We start from the raw sequence: 24,824 nt of genomic DNA, 5'->3' as shown, positions 1-24,824 counted from the left end.
ATAATTGAAATACAATAACAATGATGCTGATGATGATGACAAGGAAAAAAAGCCCCAGGTGATGCAGAATACAATTGCTCACCACTCGCTGACCGATGCCCAGCCAACCACTGAGCGGCAATCTGCTGGCCCTGGCCAACACAACACACACACACACAGATCCAGTTTATATACCGAGCATGATGCTCTGTGGTGTGGAATAGCCCTTTTGGCTAGTTCAGGGCAGCTGTCCTGGTCCTGCTCTGTCCTGGCTTCTTGTGCCCCTCCAGCCTTCTCGCTGGCAGGGCCCTAGAAACTGAAAAGTACTTGACTCAATATGAACATTTCTTAGCAACAGCTAAAAACATCACAGTGTTATCAACATTGTTCTCATCGTCTATCCAAAACACCGCACTGCAGCAGCTACTAGGAAGAAAATCAACTCTACCGAAGCTGCTGTGTGGGCATGCAGCAAGCATCACATCGCCTTGCCCCCCTCCTATGCACCATCTCAGCTGCAGGCCATGGCTGCTGCTCCTTGCTGTCCTCACCGGCCATGAACCAGCCCGTCTCCACCAATGCTGAACCCGTGGCATCTCTCAATCTTAAAAGGTGTTTCCCCCTAGTCTGCATACCGCAACATCACAAGGACATCCAGCAGTGTCCCTAACAGATCTTCCACAAAAGGGCATGAAGAATAAATGAAAGGCCTTTTTGGTTTTCTGCCAAACAGCCTTCTTCCAGCCAGAGGTGCCTTTCCTCCTGCGGAACAATCGATGACACCAGAATCAGGCCTTCTGGAGGCCTGAAGCAGACAGCACGGTTACACTGGAACCACTGGAAAGGGTTTGGTACCAGCAGGACTGTATCACCCTTTGTAATACCGTTAAGAAGGTGTGGTCTTGCAGTCTCTAGGCTACAGGCCTTGTTAGCTCTTCAGCTGTGTTGTAAAGGGCTTGACGAAAGCAGCCACATCTCATAGATGGTTGTGCAGCTGGTGCGGGCATGGCAGTAGGGTTTGAAAGGCATCTTGAGCATCTTCCCAGCTCCCTGGAATGCGCTGCAGCAGTTCTGAATGTTCCCAGGAACACTGCATGATCACCAGTCACCCCACCACCGCATGCTGTCCCCTACAATTTTGAGGCGAAAACCAAACCTGTTGGATCGCATATTCTCTGAGTGGTTTTGCTTGGCATGTATTTGGATTCTGGCTTGAAATGCCAACATACTACTGCAGCATAAATGACTAACCACGATAACCAGGGCAGAGAGACCTCAGCTTGCTGTTACGAGGAAGGAAGATGCTGAAACAGCTGTACATACTGTACCAGAACATATCCAGGTGCTGCCTATGAAAATGATAAGAAAAACACTAAAAGCATCTCAGAAATGAAACTTTCTGAGGATAAATGCAAAAATACACTGAGGTGCAACAAGTAGCTTTAGGCCCATTGAAAGCAAGGACTCCCATCGTGTGACGGTCAGCCACACATCTGGTTCAACACCAGAAGGGCCTGGTGGTTGTTTTTTTTTCCATCAGTGGAAGAAAAAAATCCGGGACTGGAGGACGCGGGGTGCGTGACATGGGGAGCTGCTTCGCAGAGGGATAGCACACAGGTACCCAACAAATTTACCCTCCGTTTGTGATGGCATGCAGTGCCCTGAGCGAGAAGGAGAAACCACCTGTCCTGGCTTTGGCTGGAATAAAGTTAATTTTCTTCCTAGCAGCCCCTGCAGTGCCGTGTTTTGGATTGAGTAGGATAACAACGCTGATAACACACTGACGTTTAGTTGTTGCTGAGAACTTTTTCTATTGTCAAGGACTTCTCAGTTTCTGGGGCCCTGCCAGCGGGGGGGGGGGGGGGGGGGACACAGCCAGGACAGGTGACCCCAGCTGGCCAGAGGGCCAGTCCGCAGAACACCACGCTCTGTATATAAGGGACGTTCGGAGTGACAGCGTTTGTCCCCCCCCAAATCCCTGTTCCCGGCGATGGCTGAACACCCACCACCGCGGACAGGTGCACGGGGTTCCGCCCGCCGCGGGTTCCGCCCGCCGCGGGTTCCGCCCGCCGCGGGTTCCGCCCGCCGCGGGTTCCGCCCGCCGCGGGTTCCGCCCGCCGCGGGTTCCGCCCGCCGCGGGTTCCGCCCGCCGCGGGTTCCGCCCGCCGCGGGTTCCGCCCGCCGCGGGTTCCGCCCGCCGCGGGTTCCGCCCGCCGCGGGTTCCGCCCGCCGCGGGTTCCGCCCGCCGCGGGTTCCGCCCGCCGCGGGTTCCGCCCGCCGCGGGTTCCTGACGTGCGGAATCGAACTCTACCGCTCAAGGAGTTACAAAGCAGGTATGTTTATTGCGGCGCTGAGTGCAAGGGCGGTCGCTCCTCCTCACTTGCACACCGTTTCAACAAGCAGCCCGATATTTATTATACAAAGTCAGGCATATACAGAAAGGTTTCCGAACATTCAGAATCCCCCTCTGGCGCCTCTTCAAGATGTGTTTTCCAACTCCTTGGGCAGTTCCCTGAAGTTCCTGTTTATCTTTGCATACATTAATTATGCAGACATTAATGCTTGGTCCTTCCTTATTGTCCACTCTGAACACTCAAGCTAATACGTGCCCACGGGGCCGGTTTTAATCTGTATCACCACGATCCCCCGCCGGGGGATCCATCCTCTTTGGGGTGGGGGCCGTTGGAGAAAAGGACGAACTTTTCCCCTGGTTTGTTTTCTTTTAGCAGTTAGCATGCCCTAGTCAGACGGCTCCTTATTGGCATTCTCGTGGAGCTCATCTCCATCGGTACTAACTGTCCCTTCGCCAAGCGCTGAGCTCCTGCCCTTCGCTCTTCCTCTGGGGCTGATGTTTCTGTTACCTGTGCAGCTTCTGCCTGCTGCAGCGCTCTACGTTTGTCACTGTCCCCACCCTCCCCTCCGCGGCACCGGGAGAGGCGAGCCGCGGTGGCCCCGAGGGGACGTGGCCAGCGAGCTCCTCCCCCCCGCCCCGGAAGCGGAAGCGGAAGCGGCGCCGATGGCGGGCGGCGGGAGCGATGAGGAAGCGGCGCCGATGGCGGGCGGCGGGAGCTGGCTTGAGGCGGAGGCGGCCTGCGAGGCCCTCCGCTTGCTGCGTATCGAGCCGTCGGCCGTTGGGCCCGACGCGGGGCGGGTGGGCGGCGCGGCGCGGTGCTCGGTAAGTGCCCCCGGGACGGGACGCGGCGCGGGCTCGGCGGCGGTAGGCCCGCAGGCCTGAGGCCCCGCTGACGCCCTCAGAGGAACGTGCTGCGGAAGCGGAGGCGCTGGGAGCGGGTGCTGGCGGCCAAGAGGATGAAGCGGCGGCAGGAGCGGGAGAGGAGCCGGGCCCGGCGGGCCCAGGGGGCAGGTGAGCGGCAGGGCGGCACGGAGCGGCCCCGCCGAGGGGCCCCGGGCCGTGGGCCGACGTGGGGCCTGGGCTGCCTTCGGTGCTCTGCCTCCCAGGGGCTGCCCTCCGGGACGGTGGGAAGGTGCCGGCCACCCTCGCAAAGGAACGGCTTCTGCAGGCCCGGGCGGCGGGGCCCCGGCTTTGCGTGGACCTCGGCGTGGCCGATCGCATGACGGAGAAGGTACGAGGGTCCTGCTGTTACCGAAATCTCGGAACAAAGAATTTACCGACACCGATGTGATGTAGATAAGCAGACACTTCTTTATTGACGGTCGGGTGCGTGAGCGAGTCCTCTCACGATCAACGCACACCAAGCTTCAGAATCAGACACCATATAGAGAATGTATTCATTAAGTATTCATGCATAATCATGGTATTTCCTGAAAATCATTAACATACCCTCCTCCCGTCTCTGGTTCTGCGCAGTAAAGGTTAGAAAGGTCCAGAAATGGGTCTGGGGTACGATTTGGGTAGGTGGTATATGAGTCGGTGGTCGCGATCTCCCCCTGCCAGAATTGCCTTTTACTAAAGTTCACAGTTTCTTGGCAGGTAACTACAAGCTGTTCCAGTCGACTCCCCCCACTTCCCATTAATTCTGTATTCTGACATTTCAATACACTTTCTACATACAGAAGACTAGTCAAATGCAAAGAAATCCTCTCCCCAGTCTACCTGTAAATACTGTATCCAATTATCTTCAATCGTCTTGAATCTTAAGTCTGTTATCTACGTTCTAATCATTCCTACTAGGTGATTCTGACCTATGCTTTTGGCCTTGCTGCAGGGCTGTACAGAGGATTTCATAGCAGCTTTTGCTGTGCAAGCACGAGTTCCATTAAAATATATTTCTTATTCCAAATGATTTTATAAAATCAAATAAAGTCAATTAATTCTAACTTATTAGCAGATCTGGAACACTGCCTGCAGTGCCCTCCTGCCCCAGTGCTGCCTGCTGGCCTGGCAGGTCCTCAGGAGATGCCGGGGACGTGCTCCATCGCAACCTTGACACGGCCTGGCAGCTGTGCTTCTCCTCTGTCCGTCCCTCTATGGAAGGTGTCTAAGGGGGTGGAGGAGGTGGCTGGGGCCGCTTGCTGGCTTGTTCAAGCTGTGCTAAGAATCCCTCCAGCTCGCCTGCAGCCGGGGTGTGTTAGAGAACATGCAACAGCTTTTCTGGGTGCAGCCCCTGCGGGGGATGCTGGCCTGTCCTGCCTCTGCCTGTCCCTCGACCCCCGGGCCTGCCCACGTGCTGCCTGGTCTCCAGCACGGGCTGGCTGCACACCCAGCTCTCGGGGGGCTTCCCCAAGCTGTGCTCCCCACAAACAGCCTTTTCAGATCTTAGTAACCAGCCGGTGACACAAGCGTTGCAGACATCTGCAGACCCTGAATGCAACTTTTGTTGGTTGTGTTACCCCTTTGCTCCTAGACTTGTGAGTCATTGTGCTTGTTATTTGTTGGAAGGAAACAAGCCGCCTCGCATCCCAGATCAGGAGACTCTACGGGGCAAACAGGCGGGCCAAGAAGCCGTTTTGGCTCTGTCTGACAGAGTTCGTGGTGGGTTCGTTGATCTACAAGGAGTGTCTTCGCATGAACGACGGCTTCTCCAGTTACTTGGTAAGGGTCTCTGGCCACAGTGGTTTCCAGGTTTGTAGCACCCCATAGCCATGGTGGTTGCCCTCAGTTTTGGTCCGAGACAGGCTGCGGTGGGCTGGAACGAGAGCTGGGGGTGGCGTGGGAATGCAGCTCGGTGACAGGGGTTAAGGTCAGGTCTTCTTGCCCTTAGACAATGTCACAGCAGCGACATTGAGCCATGTGTTCTACAGCACTTGTGGGCCTGCACCTGGTAACGGTGAGGGGAGAAAAACACCTGAAGTGGAGATTCCTGAATCTCTTTAAGAATTCAGATCTCATTTAAAGTTAGGTAATTACTGCTGCTCTCCCTTCCTCAAACCACATTTAGGGATTTTGATGAGAAGAGAATTTAATGGATTTTGAGGGATATATTGTTCAGTGCTCATACAGAAACATTTTCCAATTTAAAAAAAAAATAAAAAAACAAACCCAAACTCTTATCTGTAGGAGTTCAAACACCTAAGTCGGTAGTGTCAAGTTCTGGTACGTTTGTGTCTGAGAATAGGTTTTGCTCTGAGAGATGGACTTGGGGCAAATGGCCTGCTTTTCTCCCTGTCTTGCATTTTTCAGATGGATACAACTCAAGAAAGTTACCTGGACCTATTTCCTTTAGATGCGATTGTTTATCTCACTCCTGACTCCGACAATGGTAAATATTTTACATGCTTTAGGCACAGAGGAACTGGGGAAAGATGTTGATTTTTAAGCTTTTCTTCTTAAGACTGTTTCATACTTCAGGTGATTCGATTCCAAGCATTTGCTGTCTCAAATTGCAAGACGTACCCTGTACTTGTATCTGATGCTAAACCTATTCCTGTTTCCATCTGCTGTGACAGGGGATGAGGTTTTGACTCAGGGTTGTGTGTGATCTGCAGCAGACTGAACTTAAAACCTGTGTGTAGACCCACTGCCGTTTGTAATGCTACGAAGGGGCGAAGTGGAGATGCTGGGGCAGTTTTGGATACAGTCTAAATGACATCTTTCTCTGAAATAATGCAGCAGCTACAACGTTCCCTTGATTGCTTCATTTGCTGCTCTGTGTGTGTTCTCCTCTTCCTCCATTTCTGACTGCCCATATATTTCTGGGGATGTAGATCCCTTTCTTGTTTGATGCAAATGCCTTACTCTGATAAAGAATCTGTTAAGGGTTGGGAAATGTTTTAGGAGGTGAGTGGGAGGCGTCTGCAGGCTGCTTGGGATCAGACGGACACATCAGCCACATCTCAGAACTGACAATGGTTAAGGGGAACAACGTGTGATATCTCTGGTGCTTTGTGCTTTCAGCCTGAGTCTGATCTCCCCCTTCAGTCAGCCTGCCTGCAGTTCAGGCGGACCCTTCCGTCTCTGAAGCTTCACACTCCTGCACAGCCTGAGGCTACAGGGTGAAGGGCAGCTCTGTCCACAGCATTCTCATGGAAGTGGAGTCTTGCTCAGAGAAGGGTGTAATGCAGAATTTTACTGTTGTGTGGTGGTGAGCAAGTAATCTTTTTTTCTAGTCCTTGAAGATATTGATCCAAATAAAGTGTATGTCCTTGGAGGCCTGGTGGATGAAAGTATTCACAAGGTGAGTAGTATTCACTTGTCAGAACCTGAGGCTGTTGGCTTCCCCATTCTCTCATGAGAGCAGAGACGTCCCCGTTAGTAGCACCTGGTGCTGCTGCTGCATCAATTCGACATATCACTATTGTGCCAACACCCATCTTTCCTCAAGGTTCTGTGGGGATCCAGCACCAGGCTGAGAGACTGCAGCAGTCACAGTGAAACAAGCCCCGGGACGGTTTTCACCTTCGTAGCTGCTTGTACCCAAAATGATGTGCGTGCTCTGTGCTCTGCATGTGCAAGTTTGTGCGCACAGGGCACCTTGTTCTTATTTCTCTTGCAGAAGCTGACCCTGCAGAGGGCACAAGAGCAGTCCTTGCAAACAGCCCGCCTCCCCATTCGTGAGTACATGGTGAAAGCAGTTAACACCAAAAACTACCACTCGGAGACGCTGGCCATTAATCAAGGTGCGAGGCTGCGCTGTGTCCTGTCGGTTGCCTGGGCTGGAGGAGGGGGGGAGGCTGTCGAGCACTAAGCAGTGGTTTGCAAAACGGGGGCCCAGTGCTCAGTAATGGGGGGAGAAGCCATTGCCGTCTCCATCAGCACAAGCAGAGGGGGCAGAGGGCACTGCAGAGCACCAGGCATAGCTGCTGGAGGCCACTGCGTGTTCTAGGGGAGCCCTGATGTGGAGACACGGGTATGATGTGCTTCCGGGTGTATGGTCAGTGGCACAGACAGGACAGCACGGGTCCGTCAGCGTGGTGACTGCGGGCACCTTGCTTTAGTTGACGCAGCCTCTGCTGTTCCTAACCAGAGCTCCCCAAAGCCATCTTCAAATTAGCCTCACTCACTCACTCACTCACTCACTCACTCACTCACTCACTCACTCACCAGATTTGACATGGGAGGGAATGCAGACTCCATGCTAACCTTCTCTGGCATCAGCTATTACCACGTCCTGATGTTTTGCAATCGGGGTGGTGGTGGTGGTGTATTGTAGAGCCTGCTACTGATACACCGGTTTCACAGCGTGGTACATCTCTGTTCCCAACAGTCTTTGATGTCTTAGCAACTTACTACGAGACGCGATGCTGGCCAGCAGCTTTGAAAGCGGGAGTTTCTTCTGGAAAAGGTTATGTGCTACCAGATGCGGGGAAATAAGTGGAAATACCTCAGCGTGACAATGCACAAGAAAACTCTTTTTATTTTTTGATGGTAAGGAGCTGTGCATACAAGAAAGGCAAACTCCAGATTTCAAGCAGAGTAACCAGCATGAATGTGCATAGAGAAAACAGCTCTGCTTAAATCTTGTTTGAGGACCTTGTCGAGAGTGTCGTGTTCTACCTCAGCAGTACAATGCTGGGAATTACTTTTCCCCTTGAACAGAAAAAAAACCCCACAACTGATTGAGCCCTGGGATCAAGTGAAAACTTGACAGGAATTCAGTTTTGCTTCATTGCAGATGCTGCTTAGAGTGTTTCTGACTCCTGCATCTACATTTGTTCTGGAACAGGGATGAGAGCTTTAGGCTATTTCACCTCGATTAAACAGTAAGTAAGGTGAAGTTAGAATTGCAAAGCTCGGTGGTGAGGAAGATTCCTTCCCACGGAAAAAGGACAGTGCTGTTTCAGCTGGGGAACACCACATGGGAAGTGGCTCCCCAGTGGAGAAACTATTCTTAGGTGCACCATGTCCTAACTACTTTAAACCAATTGAAGACTTGGCGAGTTGTTGAAGCCTACAGCTAATTCTGTGCATCTACGCTAAAATAAAATGTTTACTCTTAAACTCCGATTGCATCTTTACAGTTACTGGTGGTTGTTGCTCCCCACACAAGCTGAATTTGTGTTTGCTGGTGCCCGTTGCTTTGCTGTGCCCTCCGGGTTCACCCAGCATCCCACGTGCTCTTCCAGTTCTTACTCTTCATGTCTCCCTGTTCCATCAGCTGTTGTGTGTAGTTAGAGGTCTGCACTTGGGCTCCTGTGTAAGAGACTTTAACCTGCTACTTGAGCCCCTGAGTTTGCTAGGTAGCAGCATATGCTAACCCAGTGGCTGGAGGTACTGTGGCCACCCTGTCTGGTCAGCAGAGCAGACTGCCCTTGGCTTGCTAGCTTGGCTGTCTGCAGGCACAGTGCGAGAGCAGCGGTTCTGGGGGGTTTGGTGCAGGGATAACAAAGGTTGCTGGGTGTTTGCTTGCCTGGCTCTTGGGAATCTGCCTGGATAGAGAGGTCTCCGAGGGGCTGTGACACTCCTTTCTGCCCCAGCTGCTCTCCTCTTCCACACCTGGGTTCAACTGCAAGGACTTGCCTTAAAGCCCTCCAGAAGCATTCCATGGAACGAGCCAAAAAAAAGTGGAGGTGGCCTCCCTCTGATGTTACAGAACCACAGGACAATACTGTCCCCATGCTGCCCTGGTGCTTGGGGACAGAAGTGTGTGCAGCATCCCTCGGAGGAGGAAGTCCCAAAGTTAGATGCCAGCAATCGGGGACCTGCCTCTGCTGTCTTCATCCTGGGGGGTGGGGGGGTGAAATCGCGCCTCCAGCACCGGAGTGCTGGCTAGGATGCGCAACAGGATGGTACCTAAGGGCAGATGGCTCATGCTTGCCAGGGCTGTGCCGTGCGCGATGGGAGAAGAGCTACTGAAAAAGCTGGCAAAAGAGGCTTGCCCTCTCCTAGGGAGGCCGGCGTAACGGGTCATCCTCACGGCTGTGAAGGTCATTTCAGTCTGAAGGCCTTACCTGTGCCTTCTGGAAGACACGGATCCAAAGTAGCGTGGAGGGTTAATGAGGGACTTTCTCCAGCGCTAGCAAAACGGGAATAGAAAAGCTGGCTGACACAGAAACCGTATCGGAAGAGTAGGATATGGTGTTGCCTCCCTCACCCCGGACAACTCTCTCTTCTGCTCTTGTAAGGCGACACAGCTAAATACTAGTATATAGTTTTGTTGCCAAAGAGGTTTCTCTTACAAGCCCAGGCACATCCTCAGCCACAGGAGGTGGCCAGAGCAGCCTGCGTTCCTTCGCACTGCTATTTGACATCGCTCTACTTCCGGGTCTGCCTTGGAGAGTAAGGAATGGGAGGAAGGGCAGGCCAAAAAGCCCCACCTTTCTCCACAGGTGACAGAAGGTGGCTAGGACAACCCTTTGAGACTGGCCACCTGCCAGGCCTTTGGGAAGTGAGGGACAAGCCCCAGGCAAGATACATAAAGCGTTGAGAGCGCTCTGTGAGTTTGCCTCTTACATACAGATTGTGTACGCAGAATTCCACGAAGCTAGGCTGGAGGGCAGGATGCCCTGCCCTGTGCCCACCCCCCGGCCAGGGCAGCTCTTGGCGCAGCGAAGCCAACATGCATGGACAAGTCCCGTGACCGTTATTGATGCTACACATCCTGATGGGGAGAGCCTGTTAGGGTAGAGAAGGGAACGCGGCTGGGCTCTTCCCCACCCGATGCGTGTGTGTGCGCGCCACCGAACCGCCCCGTCACGACAAGGGGGGTACCCTGAACTGCTGCAGGAGACAAAACATGGCAGCTGTAAAGGCTGTATGTTGGTGGGCGAGGAGCTTGGCACCCAGATCTGGGCAGCCTTGCCTGTGAAGCTGCTGGTGAACGGCCTGCACAAGCTGGTGGTAGGTGCCCACCACATCCACAAGCGCGGCCCCGAGCTCCTGCTGCCTCTGCCTGCACAGCTGGCAGTGCGTCACCTGGAAGCAGGCCACTGCTAGCTGGACCAGGTGGTCAAACGTCACCCTGAGTGCCCCCTGCAGCTCTTGGAGGGACTGCTCTGTTTTCAGGAACTCCTGGCAACTGGACAGCAGCTCCTGAGAGGCTAATCCAAGGGCACCCTTACTTTCAGCACCCTGCTCTGCACATTGATCTTGCAGGTGGGTTGCTTCATTCCCAGAGAGCTTCCCAACGACCTCCTGAAGCTCTGTGGTGTAGGCTAGGAAGCAGGAGAAATCTGCAGGGCTCATTCTTGCTTGGTCCTTCAGCTGGCTGAGGGCTTGGACATGAGGGTCCTCCCATGCTGCATCCCTCCCAATGGAGACCGGGTAACGGCTCAGAGAGGTCCCAGGAAGACCGCAGCCGCTGGATGGTGGTGTGGTGAGAGGCCCCACAAACGTGCTGCACGTGGGGATGGTGGTTTCATGTTCCCCCTTGTCATCAGCTCTATGGAAGCAGCTGATATAGGACAGCCGACAGCTGCACTTGTCCACCCCAAGCTGTGGTGGAGAGGTCATCTTCACTGTGGAAAAAGCCAAGGACCTGGTCATGATGGGGTCAGAAGGGGTCTGCTCATCCTTCTTGTAGTTAAAGCAGAGAAAGCAGAGTTTTGAAGCCCCATGATCTCCTGCTCTTTTCCCCAGTGAGCCCAAGGGAATTGGGCCTGAGGAGACGGAAAGCCTTAGAGATGGAGTCAGAGGAGAGTCCTTCCCCACCTCACCAGCCTGTTCTTTAGGAAGAGGGGTCTGAACAGGCTGCAGCTGCTTGTGAGCCCCATTTCCCATGTCTTTTCTGGGCTCTGCTTCATCCTGGCTGCTTACCAACTCTTTCTCAAAGGGTGATTCAGCTGGAGCTGTTTGCATCTCCTTTCTGACAGCATCAGCCCCCAGGCACCCACAGGTCTTCTGAGAGGCCAAAAGCTCTCGTGGGCTATCTACCCTTTCCTGAGATGGGCTGGGTGATGTGAGGTCCTGGTCCTGGGCAACCTCAAGGGGAGATGCCACACTGGGACCATGAGCTGATGGCAGCAGCATGTGTCCGTTAGCAGGGCAGGTTACCTCTTGGCCCAGGAATGGGGGTACATCACCAGTTGTATGCTGGGCTGCCACCACCTCACCCGCCTCCTCCAGTGCCACTTGGGCCAGCCAACTGCCGGTGGCCACACAGCTCTCCTCACTCAGCCACCCAGTACATGCCTTCATGGAGGAACTTCCCTCAGCAGCTCTGCTTTGTCCCCCAGGAAGGGGCACAGCTTCCTCCAGGGACAGGGAAGGTGGATGTACAGCATGTGCAGGTTGGAGACCACCGTCCACATGCGTGGTGACACCTGCACTCTCCTCCCTGTGCAGGTCACCTGGCAGGCGAACAGCTGAAATGGAAGAAAGCACAGAGTCAGTCAGTGATTTTGTTTCCAGGGTGTCAGGCTCCATTTCCATCAGGTCAGAAGATGTATTTGAGCTAGCAGCATCTCTCTGGGCCTGGGTGGCTGCAGGAAGCCCCAGTGCTGCATCCTTCTTGATGTCCTCTGACGAGCGTGGAGCAGGGCGCTGAGCAAGGCGTGGTGGGGAGGGTGGCCAGGAGCAGCAGCTCTGCAGAGAGCCTGGCAAAGCCAAGGGGAAAGTGACCTGCGAGGTGTAATCAGTTTTCAAGAAAGACCTCCTCTTCCTCAGGCTTTTGGTGTATGTCAGCTCCTTCTCCTTCCTGTGCTTCTCCCTTGCTGTCTGCCTTGTCATCAGGTCCTCCTCCAAGCTGTAACATCTTGGTTTCTTCAGGGTGCAGAAGGAGTTGTCTGTACCCTCTTGGGATGGGGACATCATATTGTAGCCTGCTGGCAAGAAAAAAAAAACCCATGCAAGTCAGGAAACAGCCACAGGCAGCGGAATATCCAGGAGTCTATGCAGTGGGCCAAAACGCTCTTTAACACAGGTCCTGCAATTGCAGGCATCAGTGTTTGGCAGCAAAGCCTGGCTCCCAAGTGCCAAAGAAAACTGTCCCTGTGTTATGATCAAGCACCCATTTGGAATCAGTTATGTCAAGCAAAACAGAGTCTGGGCCCATGGCTACAACTTAAAGTCCAAGAGCAGCGAAGAAGGGCACTGCGTAGTCTCTCCCCTTGTTTACTGGAGCTGCTTGATCTGACTGCAGGTACAGCTGTAATTCTCAAGTTAAATTTGGTGATAATTTTGGATAAACTCCAGCTACAGGGAGTACTGCCTACAGCTGTACCTCTATTAACACTGACAAGAAACACCAGAAATTCCAGGTTGCGAATTTCTGCTGAAATTCTGCTCGTCACAGGTTGTGTGTGTCCTGGCAAGTGAACCTCCTCAAGTGAACACAGTAATAGTCTTTAGCCCCTAATAAAATGGGTCAAAATCTGATCTTCAAAGTTCTAGAGAACATCCACCTGGGCAGGTGGTTTTTTTTTTTTAAAAAAAAGGTGCATTAAAAGTAGTAGCTTTATTCCACATTTCCAGACATAACAATTTAGTGCCTGAACATGGTATTGTTACTGTGCATCAATGCAAGGCAAAATTGTACCTACTACTAGGGAGCTGCTCAGCCACAAGGCTCCCTGACCCAGTTATGAAATATGCCCCTGACCCGAAAATTATTTTTGATCTTGGGTGTGCATGGAACAATAATATTTTACACTTTTTAGCTCTCCTCAGCTTGAAGGAAGATTGCAGAGTAAAGGTACTGTCTGACAATGGGAATATTTGCCACAAACCACCCTGTCGGTGCAGGGACACACATCTTTTCTGTGTTCTGTTTTTGGGACTCATCACTCTTTTCATCAGCCAAGATCCAGCTCACGTAGAAGGATGCACAGAACTTACTTACTCATGGAGTGTGTTGGCTTTAGGATCAAGCAGAGCCATACATCGGTATTCTGGAACTCCTGCAGAAACGTGAGAACTTTCCAGAACGCCAGACTCATTTCAAAACTGACCTTTTTCTAGGATCCAATGCTTAGATGTGATGACAAATCTCCCTGCAAAGCTGCGGCTCTGCCCCCTGTGTGCACACCCACTGTATTTCTGCTGAAGAGTGGCTCATGAAGAATGGGCGTTGAAAGGCCCTTCAAAAATCTTGGGAAAACTATGAAGAGCTGAAAGATTATCCCTCCAGGAAAACTTCACAGGGTAAACAGGCAACACCCCAGCCCAGGGGGTGGAAGGTGACCTGCATCACATGGGTGAGGGTTTACCTGCCAGGGCATCCAGAGGGCTGAGCCTGTCTGCAGCATCATAGAACTCCTCCTCAGAGCTGGTGTCACCAAAGCCCGGGGGTGGCTCCAAAATGAGGTCGCTTGCCTCTGCCATCCCTTCTGCTCCACACAGTGCCTCTTCCTGGGCCAACCCATCTTCCCAAGGGCTTCTTTGAAGGCTGCCCCCGATGTTGTTCCTCTCCATGCTGCCTGCAGGGGATACGCTGTAGCACAGGTTGTAATAGCCCACGGCGTTTTTCTCAGACAGCTTGGTCTCCAGCACAGACGCACCAGTGCCGTCCCCTCTCTGCTCAGAGGGTCCGTCTTCACACCCAGGCTCCTCTGCATGTGGCACCTGCAAGAAACAGAAGTAGTCTCTGGTTTCGGCCCTGCTGGAGCCTCCTGCAGCATGAATGGGGAAGCTCTTGTATGAGCTGCTCATCTCCTGCACTGTTGGTGTGTAGAAGTGGAAGAACTCCGGCCTGGAGGAAGAGCAAGCTTCCAACTCATCTTCCTCCAGTGCATCCATAGAGTCACTGGAGCCACTTGTCTTAAACCCTCGGCTCTCGGTGTTGGCTGAATCTGAAGTCTCGGATGCGCTGTCTGTTGCATTGTCACCCCCACCACACTGGTCACCTCCTCCAGCTTGGGGCTTTGTGCTGTCCTTCTCCAGACTGTGGAGCTCTCCCAGCTCCTCCTCCTTCCACTGGGTGCTGCTGTATGCTAAAGGAGCATCCACGCAATGCTCTGAGGAGGAATCCAGCTCCCAGGAGTCTTCAGAATCACTGCAAGTTCGAGATTCGTAGCCTGGGATTTAAACACATCTGTCAGCCCGTTCTTTGCAGCAGAAAGGAGGAACAGCCAGACAAAGGCTAGGAACTTGTCTGCACAGCAGGGATGCAAAGCCCACAGAGCTCTGCCCTCACTTGCTCCTCAGCAAACAAGGTGAAGAAGGTGCAATCTGAACTGCAGGGCCACAACCTGTCCGCAGAGGCTTGGTTCCTCCTGCCTGCTTTGCCTGTTTTTACTGCAGAGCAGTACCGGAGGGAGCTGCAGAAGAGCAGCCAGCTAAACCCTTACCTAAAGCCTCAGTCTGCAACACCTACGAGGCTGCAGTTACGCTGACAAGGGACAGGACAGCAAGGCAAACAGATCCTCTCTCTCCTGGCTGAGGGATGCCAGCAGCAGGGAAATTGCTCAGGAGGCTGGTGAAAAGAGCACAAGCGCTCAGTGCCGCGTTTGCCATTTCGATGACAGGCACTCAGCCTTCACTTCCCGGGAAAAGCTGCCAGTTACTGGTGCTCTTCCCCTGCCCAACGTGTCTGGGGGTGATGGAAACCTGGCACTGCACACCCCTAGGCTACTGGTCTAGTATGATGCTATTCCCAGGAGGAAATAACACCTTTAATGCTGGAGGATCCACCCACTTTCTCCCCACCCTTTGGCCAAAAAATGACTGGGGTTTTTTTAAACCTTCTTCAGCCGAGACACGATGCAGTTGCTGGTTTTTCTCTCCCCAGGTAAATATGGAGATATTTGCATCCACGAACAGTCTGTAATAGCCAATGATGAGGCAGACAAGATCTTTTGCACTGTTTGATTCCAGCAGCAGAGTCAGCAGCTTTTTTGGTGAGGGGGTGGTGGTGGTGGAGGAAACAGTAAAAAATGTTAGCATAGACAAATACCGCTTGTATGACAATCTGCAACTACGTGCTGCACACTGAAAATCCATTCCCTCTCCCATACTGCCATCATTGCAGAGCACTCTGTTTCTGCATGAGGCACAGAGAAAGATGAGCAATTGGTTTTTTCTCGTTTTGTTTCTTTCATATGTCTCACTGATGGAGTACTGCAGGAAGAATCACTTTCCTTCAGTCATTTTGTATTCTTCCTATGAGCTTTCCCTTCTGAGTCTGTTCTAAGCCTTTTGTACTGATGACACCATCACCTAAATGTCAGATTTTGAAAAGAATAGACGGTGTGAATAACTCCTCTACTTCCTCTCTGGCCCCGACACAACCACATGCTGGCCATCATGAAAGGACCGCATACCTTCAGATCCTGCAGGTAGATTTTCACCATGCTCACTTTTTCAGACTCCTCTGTAAGCTCCACCCTGCTGATGTTTGCAAACTCCGCCAGACTTGTTATGATGTTGAGCTTATTATTGATAATCTGGCTCACCCCATACTTGGCACCCACCAGCAAGGCAACATATGATTCTCTGTCCTGTAGCTGTAGGGGGAAAGGTTAAATCTGTAGCAAAAATCTCAGCAGGAACCCATTCACCTGTGCCAGGCAGGGACTCCTCAGCCATCTGATCTTGCGTGGTACCTGAACACTGGACTCTCTTTACAACTGGGCTGTAACCATCAGCAAAGGAGCCCCTCGTTACTTACAGGCAGTCAGGTCACCTGCTCCTGGCCGTTCTCTTCTCTGCCTTGGGGACCGCCAGCTCCCCTGTGCCCCCCAAGGCAGGTAGCCCCAGAGATGCATCAGCCATCTAGCAGATCCAAAGAGGTGGGCAGCAGCAGGTTGCTATCGGAAGTGTCACCTGCCAGGCTGTGCCAGACAGACCTAGCGAGACCTACTGGAGCTGGCCAGAAACTTCACGAAGGCATTTTTGACTTCGGAAGAAATGTCAACACTTTCTGTTAGCATCAGACACTTAAAAAAATTATGTAATGCCCGTATAATTTGGAAGAAATCATTCTCTTTGCGCACAAGTGCAGACCTAGGAATTACTGCAACCCATCAGTAAGGTCCTCTACTGGTACAGAGCTACCTGTGCTGCTCAGCTCTCTGTACTAAACAGCTGTGGTTCACAGTTCAGTACAGATCCAAGTGGGGACAGGTGAAAAAAACCCAACCAAACCAAAACAAGAAACTTCTTGTGATAAGGGAAATGTTCTTTTTTACAGTAAGGTTTAAGCGTGACAAATATATTTCCAAGAGTTCATGAACCACCCCCAAGATCTCTTCAGTAATTTACAACATACCAAATATAGACAGCTCACCTGAAGAGCAAGAGTGAAAACTTTCCATTAGAAAAAATATGCATAATTTTGTGTAGGCTGGTATGCTGTTCACTTCAATGGAACTATGCTGAGTTACCCTAGCAGAGGCTGTCACCAGTATTTATTATGACATCCCAGGACAAGGAAAAGCGATGTGACTGGGGCTGGCTGAAACAGCACCGCCAAGGCTAATGTTACATTTTCTATGAGCATCAAAGCAAAGATAGGGAAGGAGACTCAGTAAGAGGTTGCTAGTCTCACATCAACAATCAATTCAGAAAAATATTTCAATATTTCTGCTTTACCTAGGGTTTGCTTTGGTTAAGACACGATCTTACCCACTGGTGAAGAAAAAGGGTTAGAACTGCTTCTTGTGCCCTAACTTTGCAGTTATTGTCCAAGTACACTGTCATAACAGGTGCAGAAAGCAAGGCAATAGGACAGTACGCCAAAACCCGATTACATAAATAAACAGCACTCGTACCATCAGGGTGGCATTAAAGATCTTCCCATTGTACATCTTTAGGTCTCCCAGTATTTGCAGGTAGCTCAGGCGCACTTGAACTGCTGCGAGCATATGCTTCATTTTGCAAGAGAAGAAATACTGTTTAGGAACATGACAGATTGATGTTTGCGAGCTAGCCTGTAGGCTATAAGATGTTCTTTTGATACAGGACTTAGTATTTGACCAACGCATCTAGCTTGGTCTGGATAGGCCACAGATGTACAGGACCATCCCACATTACCACGGCTGCCGTTTGGCAACCCCGCAAGCAAACTGCAGCAGAACACACTGCACAGGGATATTAGCGTTACGTGTGCAGCAGAGGAAGTTACAAGAGGAAAAGATACGAGAAAAGCCCCAAGTGATGCCACAGAGAAGCAACCCACAGAGGAAAGACATTGCCTTTTTGGCCTGGAGAGATGCAGCCGCCATCCTGGGGGGCAGCACCTTGAACCCAGGGGACACACACTACCTTCTGCCGAGGGTCCAGTAGCACCTGGTTACGCTTCATGTGGTAGCTGATGGCTTTCTTGATGTCCTTCCCACTCATGTTTCGAAGCAAAGTTGGTGAGATGAAGTTTTCGATTCCCCAGTCCCTCCTGCCGGAAAGACAGGAAAGGAAGCAAAGGGGACCCCCAGCTGTGCTGTTCCCCAGCCACACAGTAAAATGTGCAGCAGGGCAGCTGGCCAGAGGTAGGGAAAGGCAAAGACACCATGCTAGACCAGGATGCACCCAGCCTCAGGGTGCTGTAACACGTCTGCATGGCTCATGCAACCTGCCTGCCTCACGCACATTCACTCCTGTGTGCATCTGCTTCTGGGTTCGGAGGTGGGGTTGGAGCAGCGTGCACTTTCAGGTAGAATGCCTCTTTTTACGTGGTTATACAGGAGACAACCTACAAGCTTCGTCAGCATAATGGTCTTCACCTGTCCTTGCCACACAGCGGATGAAGATTCTGCCTTTACAGTCACTTTCCTTCGGTCACAAGACATTGTGACATTACATTTTGACATCTCCAGTTCCCTAGACCCAACGCTGTGGGCCATCTGTTCTGCTGAACAGTTTGTTCAAGCCCCCGCATTAAATATTCAGGAACCAAGAATGCTGCATTTGTCTACAGTCGCTTCTCACTCTCCAGTAACTCTAAGTGGTTAGAGATGTCTGGCTGTATGCAAGGTATCAGTGGTGCTTGCATGGGCTGGCAGAAGCTCAACGGTGCAGTTACCACACTGTTATTTAATTACTGGCTCATCACAAGTTCTTAAAGCAGGGTTGCTCTTTAGGGCAAGCGTGGTCTAAGACCACTGCCGTGCAGCACAGCACACCTGCTGCTTGTGAAAGCATTTATTTTTTTTTTCCCCAGATCCCACTACTTCACAGGACCTATCACCTATGTTGAAATTAGATACTTCTGATGTAGCTCTGGTGGATGAAGAGATGTAAAGTACTGGCTGTGCAAAGCTGATGATTATCCTCTCTCTCAACTACTGCATGCAAATCTTAGTATACTGGCAGGAGCAGCCCAGCTAACCACAACTATGTGAGAGGCTGGCAATTTCACGTCCCCGCTCTAACTACAGTACAGAACCTCCCTCAGTTTAGGGATGTGCCCAGACGCTATAAGGTCCAGATTGTTCAAGCAGCTCAGCCGGTTAAAGACAGGGAGGCTTGTGAAGCCACCTTGCCCTAAAATGACTGGCACAACCAAGAGACTGCAGTCTCTCTGGGTCAAAGACAGTTTTCTATCCAGAATGGGCAAACATAGAGCTGATGCCACTTTTAGTTGGCTCCTTCTTTTGCCAGGCTTAGTCACAACATGATACAGAAGTCTGGGAACTTACTCAATGTATTTCAAGGATACTTTCTGTGGCTGAGCACAAGCATAGATCCTCTCCTGTATGTGTAGAGCAGCTAGACGTAATGCCACACTGCATTTCATTTCCACAGCAAATCTTTCATGAAGTACGTCGCTGCAGCTCTGGAACAAAGAGAGCAGAGTTAGCATGATGACAGGAGCTCAAGAAGTCAGGATATGGCTACCATGAACCAAATAAACGAAGCCACCTGGCTCATTTCAATCTCTTTCTGTTAAAAAGCCAACTAATAGTTGATTTAAGAATTTAAGGCAAACTGAATCCGAATGCTCTGTTTTTAAGAGCTTTGCATTTCACAATCCTATAACTGAACTGGCCTGAAGTATGCTTTGGTTTCAAGCAGAAATGAGAATTGGGTGAGAAGAGATCCTGAAGCATGGAATGCCTCGATTTCACCTGCAGGTAGAGATACTCAAAGGCAATTGGGTCTTCCTGCAGGAGGTCTAAGGGATCCTTTGGGACAAAGCAGACTCTGAAGAGGCACCGGTAGTCATGACATTCTCGTTTTTGGACCACCTGCAACAGACAAACAGCATTACGCCACAACTACTGCTGTAGTCCCTCCCTTCACAAATGCACAGTAAGCCTCTGGCTTGTATGAACTCATAGAAATCATGTAAAGCTACTGGCAACTGGGCTGGCTGCAGATTAGCTGTTGTCCTTCGCAATCAGAAGGAGACTGCTAGGGTTTGTAATTTTATCTTTGGTTCTTCTGGTTTTTTACTTCTCCCTGTGGTAGCTTGGAAGTCCTTTGACAGCAAAACTTCATTAAATACCCATTGATCTCGTATACCTGCAGTAGATAAGCTAGGACAGAGGCATGAAGGCCATATAATGACAGAGGAAAGGGCAAGCTTCTCTGCTTTTAACGTCAGTCATAAGATACAGCAGTGCTAAACAGACACTTGGTTCATCATCATAATGTCAATACATTAACCCCTGCATTATAAATTAGCATATTTTATTCTGGGCAAATCCTATACAGGCTCACCAACTCAAACAAAGCAGAAATTCTCAGGCACGCGTGCTCAGCGGTTGGACAGCATCAGCTACTGAACCTTCTCTGCATCACAGTGGATCACCAATCAACAGTCAACAGCACGGAGATGAATCTACCAAGTGGGCACATTCTCACACCTTAGATCAGCTCAGATTTACTAGCAGAGCAACAGAATTACTGTCAGAGCTAACCTCATGTTTGCAGATTGAGAATTTCATCCAAGTGGCACCTGGCTGGATTAACTCTCTTGACTACCTACGGAATCGTAAATAGCTGGGTATGCAGCTATTTTAAGACGGTCTCAAACAGTCCTCTGTAGATGGACCTGTCTGATAGGTGGCACAAAGCATGTTCATCCTCAGTCGTCTGATGTAGTCCAAGCAGTACCAGCCCACAGGTATTGCTCTGTGGGCTCTCTAAACAATGTGATGCTTATGAAAGCACCATTTCTCCAAAGGCTCTGGTCAATGTAGGGGTAACACATGCAACAGGCAGAGAGGACAGCATCTCTGGAGATGGGGCCGAGCTCATTCCCTCTTGTGACACTGTCACGAGCTCAGCTCTCTCTGCATCTCACCGGCCACAATTCATTCGTACTGGTGCCCCCTCCCAGCATGGCTGCAAGGACATGCAAGGGGCTCTTCTCACCTGCTCAATGAGCTCCTCCTCATGCAGCAGGTGGATCTTTGCCATGTTGTACTGCTCCTCCAGAGCAAGGGCAAAGTGCACAATGCTTTGGATGGAGAGCTTCTCCTTCAAGGTGAGAACAATGTCCTGAGAAGGGAAGGCACATAAATGGTCAAACAGAATTCAGACACAGAGCTGCTGAGCACCACTAGCACACCACACAAACATGGATATTTCCAGCCTGTGCTGGCAGCTGTGTGGGACAGCACTGAAAGGGCACTGGCCAGACACAAAATTCTCTGCAGCCAAGAACATGCCTGGTGCTGCAACACAGCATGACATTTTTAGTGCTGTTTCACAGGAAACTAATGCCTATATGATGTACTGCTTATACCTCTTCACTGACCACTTCTGGACCCATCGACCTAGACAAACCACAGAGGTCTCAAGGTTATACAAAGCCTGCAAGTTGATCAGAAGTGAAGGCATGGGAGACGGCAGCCTCTTTGGAACACCAAGCAGAAGCTTGGCAGGTAGCTGCTGTGCCATCCCAGCTGGATGTCTGGGCAATGAAAGAATATGCCAGTCAGGCAGTCAGCAGGATGGTCGTCAGAGCCACCCATGTCCACTGATGCCAGCCAGCTGGTAAGGAAGGGAGTCAAGGGAACTGCAGAGGAAGCACAGATAAAGGGAGGACAACACATTTCAGTAGATCAGGAAGACAAGGTAGGAAAACTACAGCTTGCTGTGGTAAGAGTGTAGTAAGATGCAAACTTCAGGGTATAACAGGCATCAAATCTGTTTCCTAAAGCTGCATGTCCTGGGCTGCTTTACGCAGAAAGTTTTGGGCTTGCAGTTTTTAGTTTGATGTTGTTGAGCACCTTCTTTCACCCTTGATCCAAAAGTTTGCTGCTAACCAGTCTAGCTTGCTAGAACTCTATGACACCTTTTGAAGAAACTATAGCGAACTTATGAAAAACACTTCTCCCCACCAATAAACAACAACTTGAGAGCATAGTTGCAAAAGTCTTAACAAATTTGGCTGAAAGTGGTGTTTCAATTGTATGTAGAATTGTGTTGGAATACTAAGTGTCATGGAAATGACTAAGTTTATTTTTGCCAAACAGAAAGCATTACATAAGGCTTGACTGAATACAAATTGAAAGACAACTCCTTTGACTCACTCAAACCTCTTGAGGCAAGCATAAATGTTTGACTCATCTCAGCTTTAAGCAAGGATCTCTCAAACAGCAGAGGAACTTCTGAAAACACCTAACTTAGGAAGCATTTTACCCCTTTGAGTGTTTCTGTGATGATTCTGGTGAGGGTTGCACTCAACTCCAGTAGGGAAAAATTTGTTCCAGGTCTGACATGAGCAACTCAAGTCAAACATGAAGAGCTAATCCATTGTTTTGAAATTAATGCCTTGCAGGTTGGAAAATAAGTATCTCTTTATAAATCATCACTCCTTTCCTTACTACTTTCTTGCTTTATTTCATTATTTTCTTTTTCTCTGCCTTGCAAGTCACAAGACCTGCAGAAACTTACTTGAATGAGAGACCACAACAGTTTTGTGAAGTCCAGATGCACCACACAATAAACTCCTTTCTGAGGAAAGTTTTCTGTGCATTATAAATAAGATCTCCTTGCTTCCCCCTTGATGTTCTTTCAGCATGATAACTCCACAATGCCTGTCCATCATGCATCTTTTCCACAGTAACTGCACTGCTGCAGGATACCATATATCCTTGAAAAAAAATTATGGCCTCCAATTACTGTGTACAGGCAAATCTTATTAACTCCAGCGTAAATACTGCACAACTCTATAGACCAGGCTAGAAAAACTTAAATTTGTAAGCCTGTGTCTAAACACGGCAATTAAGGAAAGTGCTAGATTAATGGCACTGGAGATGAGCACCTTGTATTGTGAAGAAAATTATGGTAACTTGTCTATAATGCCTCCAAGCTCAAGTGATCCTAGGAAGGCGGTACTGCTTTTTCATCTCGAGGGGTTAATCAGTCTTCCTGTCGGCACAGGGGAACATTATCACCAGTGCAGAAATGAGGCACTTTAAATAACTGGCACAACTGCACTTGCTGAGTTCATGTGATATCCAAACCTGGACTTCACTGCCGAAGTCCCAAGCCAGGAGACTGGTTCTCTCTCTCAGGGATGCACGTTGTCAGTGCTGTATTAAAAAACCTCCTCTGTATTCTTCCGTGTGGTTTCCAAGGAAAGCAACATTTGTCTGGACAGCTGCTGATCTGCCAGTCCCCCACCAACCTGTCCTCTTGGCCCAACTTCAATCACAGTTCGCAAAGCTGTAGTGGTCTCATAGCCAAGTTCCTGCTAGTTCTGTGACAGCTGGTTGCTGAGAAGAAAACAGGGGTGAACCAAAGCAGTGCCTCCTCTGCAGGAAGGGCATGGAAAATCCAGCACGCTCAGCATCAGTCAGCAATCCAGTTCCCACTAGCTGGTCAATACAACCAAGAGGTTGCAAGTTCCACTGCATGCACCTTTGCTACTGGATTGAACTCAGGTGGTGGGAACAAAGACAGACAACCAAGCATCATTACCTTCACTGTAGTGCTTGTCTCAAACCTGAAAGCCTTCGTCTGTCCATTTTCCAAGTATACCTTGAGAACATTGGGCATACAGAGAAGAGAATTCCCCTGCAGAACAAAAGCAACAGCACTAATCCTTGGATGTTAAGCCTCCGGGCACCAGGCTTCTCTGCCTGACGCAGCACATCCCGGTATAAATGGACATCTTTCTCTGCTTTTGCAATACTCTTCTGTGGCACCAAGCTTTATTTCCTGATTATGCTTCTGGCATGGAACAAGGGAAAGAAAGCATTTATAAATGCCTTTATCATAAATTTCCAAGCAGTGCAATAGCTGCACATGGCCCAGATATGCCCACTGTTCAGCTCCCACATGGCGCAGGAAGATCTGGCAGATACTGAAAGCTGAGAGACATCTTGCCAGCTCATTACCAGAAAAGGTCAGATGTCTGCCAGAAAAGACATTGTCCTGTTACTGGGCACCAGCAGCACTAACCCCGACACTGACACTGTCCCACTGGCAGCAGCCATGACTTCAACTCAAAAGCTACCCAAACCCTCCATGCTACCACAAACAGATCTTGCACGCTATGGGAAGGCTGTAGGATTCAGCAAACCCAACTTCTGTTGAGGATTGCCCTAAGATTTGTGACTCTGGGTCTTCCCAAACAGGAGATGGTATCACCAGGGTTTCTTGAGATAGGTCTCAAATGCATTAGACAAGGCAATGACTTCCATAGCAAAAGCACCTCCATTGGATGCTCTGAGAAGGGTCTGGGTTCTTGGTCTCTGTCCTTTTGGGGCTGTCTAGAGCTGCACCTTTCAGCCTCCCACGTTACTCCCTTTGGTAGAGCTCATTTGCACGTTCCTTGTTTTCAGCCTTATTCTTCTTGTTCAGTGCTAAGAAGATTTACTCCTCCACCCCTGGACTTCCCATTCAGCATACCTTTCTTACTTTCTTGGACCACCACATTTTTGCTATCTTAAAAAGTTGTCATGACAGTCTCAAGGCTGAGGATGGAATTTCTAAGGTGACCTCTCCTGTGTTTCATTTGCTGTTCGATACCTTATCAATCTCATAACCATGGTCCCTCTTGATATACAGCCCATATGTCCTGGAAGTACTACCAGAACAAACACAGAATGCTTCTGAATCTTGTTCCTTGTTCCTCCCCTCCCTCTTTTGTGGGGTTCAAGCTGCCTACAGTCATTACTGAGGAAAAAGAGTGAACATTGCCACCATTTCTGAGCCCAAGCTCTAACTCCTTTCTGCGAAGTAGCACAAACACATCACATCTCTGACAGGCTTTGGGTCCTCCACCACTTTCAGAAAAGGGATGCTGGTTTACACCAACTGCACATTTTCTCCAGCAGCTCTCGCACCTTCTGCCTATCAGATCAATGGGGCCTTGTATAGCCAGCACACAGCAAAACTTGAAATCTATATAAAAATTATACAAAAATATATATATATAAAAATTCGTATAGAAATTAAGATTCACCACTCTCCTAGTTAGATCCAATTAGCTGGCCAGAACACCCAGATGGGATTTCTCTCCTTTTGTGCAGGCTCTAATAGATTACTATGAATTAATTTGGAAAGCTGTTGCTATGGCGTAAGCAGCTGTAACCCTCCTGTTTTGTCTAGTGCAAGGCTGATTAACTCCATGTTACAGCTAGGCCCCCAGCTTCTAATAATGACACTGACCTGAGGATCCTGAGGGACCAGTCTCTTGCATATCATCCAGTTTTAT

The 24,824-nt window shown here is 50.2% G+C and overlaps 2 protein-coding genes across 17 annotated transcripts in view; one reads left to right on the top strand and one right to left on the bottom strand.

Annotated features, from left to right (window-relative positions):
• The first annotated feature begins 2,974 nt into the window (after positions 1-2,974).
• TRMT10B (tRNA methyltransferase 10B) lies at positions 2,975-8,338 on the top strand. The gene is made up of 8 exons (XM_037372697.1): positions 2,975-3,154; positions 3,235-3,343; positions 3,439-3,563; positions 4,841-4,993; positions 5,582-5,660; positions 6,508-6,575; positions 6,894-7,017; positions 7,605-8,338. Exons 1-8 carry the CDS (start codon positions 2,996-2,998, stop codon positions 7,709-7,711), a joined length of 924 nt encoding a protein of 307 aa, XP_037228594.1. The 5' UTR covers positions 2,975-2,995; the 3' UTR covers positions 7,712-8,338.
• FRMPD1 (FERM and PDZ domain containing 1) overlaps positions 7,729-24,824 on the bottom strand; it is a 62,090-nt gene continuing 44,994 nt past the window's right edge. For 12 of the 16 annotated variants that reach the window (XM_037372684.1, XM_037372683.1, XM_037372681.1 and 9 more), the window contains 10 exons: positions 23,084-23,179; positions 20,528-20,653; positions 19,276-19,395; positions 18,847-18,983; positions 17,477-17,603; positions 16,984-17,079; positions 15,535-15,717; positions 14,956-15,103; positions 13,483-14,289; positions 7,729-12,099 (listed from right to left, as the gene is read on the bottom strand). In XM_037372684.1, the coding sequence (XP_037228581.1) occupies positions 10,031-12,099; positions 13,483-14,289; positions 14,956-15,103; positions 15,535-15,717; positions 16,984-17,079; positions 17,477-17,603; positions 18,847-18,983; positions 19,276-19,395; positions 20,528-20,653; positions 23,084-23,179 (3,909 nt within the window). In that variant the 3' untranslated portion in view covers positions 7,729-10,030. The remainder of the gene's footprint in view (positions 12,100-13,482; positions 14,290-14,955; positions 15,104-15,534; positions 15,718-16,983; positions 17,080-17,476; positions 17,604-18,846; positions 18,984-19,275; positions 19,396-20,527; positions 20,654-23,083; positions 23,180-24,824) is intronic. The other 4 variants (XM_037372685.1, XM_037372688.1, XM_037372695.1 and 1 more) reach the window with 4 other exon arrangements.

Source organism: Falco rusticolus, chromosome Z (genome assembly GCF_015220075.1).
Source record: "Falco rusticolus isolate bFalRus1 chromosome Z, bFalRus1.pri, whole genome shotgun sequence".
Lineage (NCBI taxonomy): Eukaryota > Metazoa > Chordata > Aves > Falconiformes > Falconidae > Falco > Falco rusticolus.
Note: the sequence above shows the minus strand (reverse complement) of the source record. Positions and strands in the feature narration are given on the sequence as shown.

Bases quoted from the DNA above. Each gene is read 5' to 3' on its own strand.
- TRMT10B (XM_037372697.1), top strand. From the start codon at position 2,996: ATGGCGGGCGGCGGGAGCGATGAGGAAGCGGCGCCGATGGCGGGCGGC. The intron at 3,155-3,234 runs GTAAGTGCCCCC...TGACGCCCTCAG, and splicing joins GCGGCGCGGCGCGGTGCTCG to AGGAACGTGCTGCGGAAGCG. The intron at 3,564-4,840 runs GTACGAGGGTCC...ATTTGTTGGAAG, and splicing joins CCGATCGCATGACGGAGAAG to GAAACAAGCCGCCTCGCATC.